The following is a 1,761-nucleotide window of genomic DNA, read 5'->3' as shown; positions in this document are numbered from 1 at the left end:
TGGCCCTGGGGGGGGGAACAAAAACCTAGCTGCGTTCCGGGACTTTGCAGCCATCCGGAGTCAAAAGCCCGGTTCCAATGGCTTTTGTGCAGTGATGTGTGTGTGTGTGTGTCTGTGTGAGACCCCAGTTAGAAGCCCCTGGAAGGACACAAAGCCCACCCCCCTCATCCAGCCCACCCCCCCAGCCAGCCAGACCCAGTGTACGCACCTCCCTCTCCACGTTGATGTAGAACTGCCGGATCCCCTCCAGAGTCAGCTCCTCCTTCTTCACCAGGATGCGGATCGGATCCCGCATGAACTTCTTGGTGACCTCCAGCACGTCCATCGGCATGGTGGCCGACAGGAGGACCACCTGAGTGGGGGGACAGAGGGGGGGACCTCAGCGCTGTGCCTCCTTCACCCAAAGCCCCTCCCTCCCCCTCCCCAATCTCCGCTTTCTTTAAATGCCTCCCTAGAGCAACTAACTTGTGGGTTTCAACGCCCAGAACTGCAAAGGGGGCTGGGAGTTAAGGTCCACGAGCCTGACAAGTTGCCCAGTTTGGAGACACCCCCCACCACCCCCAGGTCTAGGGTCTCCTGCCTGAGCAGGGGTTGGACTAGACCACCTCCCGAGTCCCTTCCAACTCTTGTTCTTCTTTAGGGTCTCCTCCCCAGATCCTAAAAAGGGGTTCTCAATAGGGCTATGGGAACTGGAGGTGGTGAAAGTCCCTCTCCCCTTGAAAGGGGTCCTTCTCACGTGGGAGGGAGGGAGGGGACCCCCCCTCCAGCACCCTTTAATAAACCTCAGGAGTTTTGTTCAGGCTCTCTCTCGTCAGCGTGGCTGGCTGGGGAATTCTGGGAGCTGAAGTCCGCAAGCCTTCAAAGTGGCCACGGTTGGAGACCCCTGTCCCAGAAGATGGCCGCCCTAGAGTAGCCCTCCCCCCCAAAAAATGGCAAGATAGGTGGCAAATAAATTCAATCTATAAGTAAATCCCTGCAAGGCAGGGGTCTGCAACCTGGACCACTTTAAGACTAGTGGACTTCAGCTCCCAGAATTCCTCAGCTAGCTTTGCTTAAAGGGGCTGGCTTAAAGGGGCTGGCTGGGGAATTCTGGGAGCTGAAGCCCACCAGTCTTAAAAGGGGCTGGCTGAGGGATTCTGGGAGCTGAAGCCCACCACTCTTAAAAGGGGCTGGCTGAGGGATTCTGGGACCTGAAGTCCATCAGTCTTAAAGGGGCTGTCTGGGGAATTCTGGGGCCACTCTTAAAGCAGCTGGCAGAGGGATTCTGGGGGGCTGAAGCCCACCAGTCTTAAAGGGGCCCAGGTTGCAGACCCCAAGCTCCAAGGAACGGCCCAATTTGCCCAGGTGTCCCTCCTCACCTGTGTGTTGCCACTCAATTTCTGAAATATGTCATAAATCTGATCCTTGAAGCCCCGGCTCAACATTTCATCGGCTTCGTCCAGCACGAACATCTTGATGTACTTGGGCGCTGCGGAAGGAAGGAAGGAAGGAAGGAAAGAAAAGAAAGAAAATCAGGCAGGCCAATCCAGGCAGGCCCAGCCCAGCAGAGGGACCAAAAAAAAACCTCCATCTGCTGGTCTCAGGGAGCTTATCCAGGCATGATCACTTCCCCGACCCCGGGGATTCCTCCCCCTGCCCAGCAGAACGCGGGCCGGAAGGGGGGAATCGGGGCACGGGATCAGATGACACGCATGGGGTAATCATCACGGAACAGCAGCAGGGAAGGAGGGCAGCCGGGCCCCCGAGACCCTCGGCCGGACC

The 1,761-nt window shown here is 57.5% G+C and overlaps 1 protein-coding gene and 1 non-coding gene across 2 annotated transcripts; both read right to left on the bottom strand.

Moving 5' to 3' along the window:
* Positions 1-208: 208 nt before the first annotated feature.
* On the bottom strand, positions 209-1,460 carry LOC107302124 (eukaryotic initiation factor 4A-I-like; the record flags this gene model as incomplete). Its single annotated transcript, XM_015831244.1, has 2 exons — positions 1,359-1,460; positions 209-352 (listed from the first exon to the last, which is right to left on the bottom strand). Coding segments are annotated over exons 1-2 (237 nt in total), but the record flags the coding sequence as incomplete, so codon positions are not given.
* Positions 1,461-1,575: 115 nt separating this feature from the next.
* Positions 1,576-1,712, bottom strand: LOC114923854. The gene has a single exon (XR_003810721.1). It is a non-coding gene; the product is annotated as a small nucleolar RNA SNORD10 (small nucleolar RNA).
* Between the last annotated feature and the right edge of the window lie 49 nt (positions 1,713-1,761).

The sequence above is a fragment of the Protobothrops mucrosquamatus genome, unplaced genomic scaffold, assembly GCF_001527695.2.
Source record: "Protobothrops mucrosquamatus isolate PMUCROS unplaced genomic scaffold, P.Mucros_1.0 scaffold28189, whole genome shotgun sequence".
NCBI lineage: Eukaryota > Metazoa > Chordata > Lepidosauria > Squamata > Viperidae > Protobothrops > Protobothrops mucrosquamatus.
The sequence above is the reverse complement of the archived record's forward strand: the minus strand, read 5'-3'. Positions and strand labels throughout refer to the sequence as shown.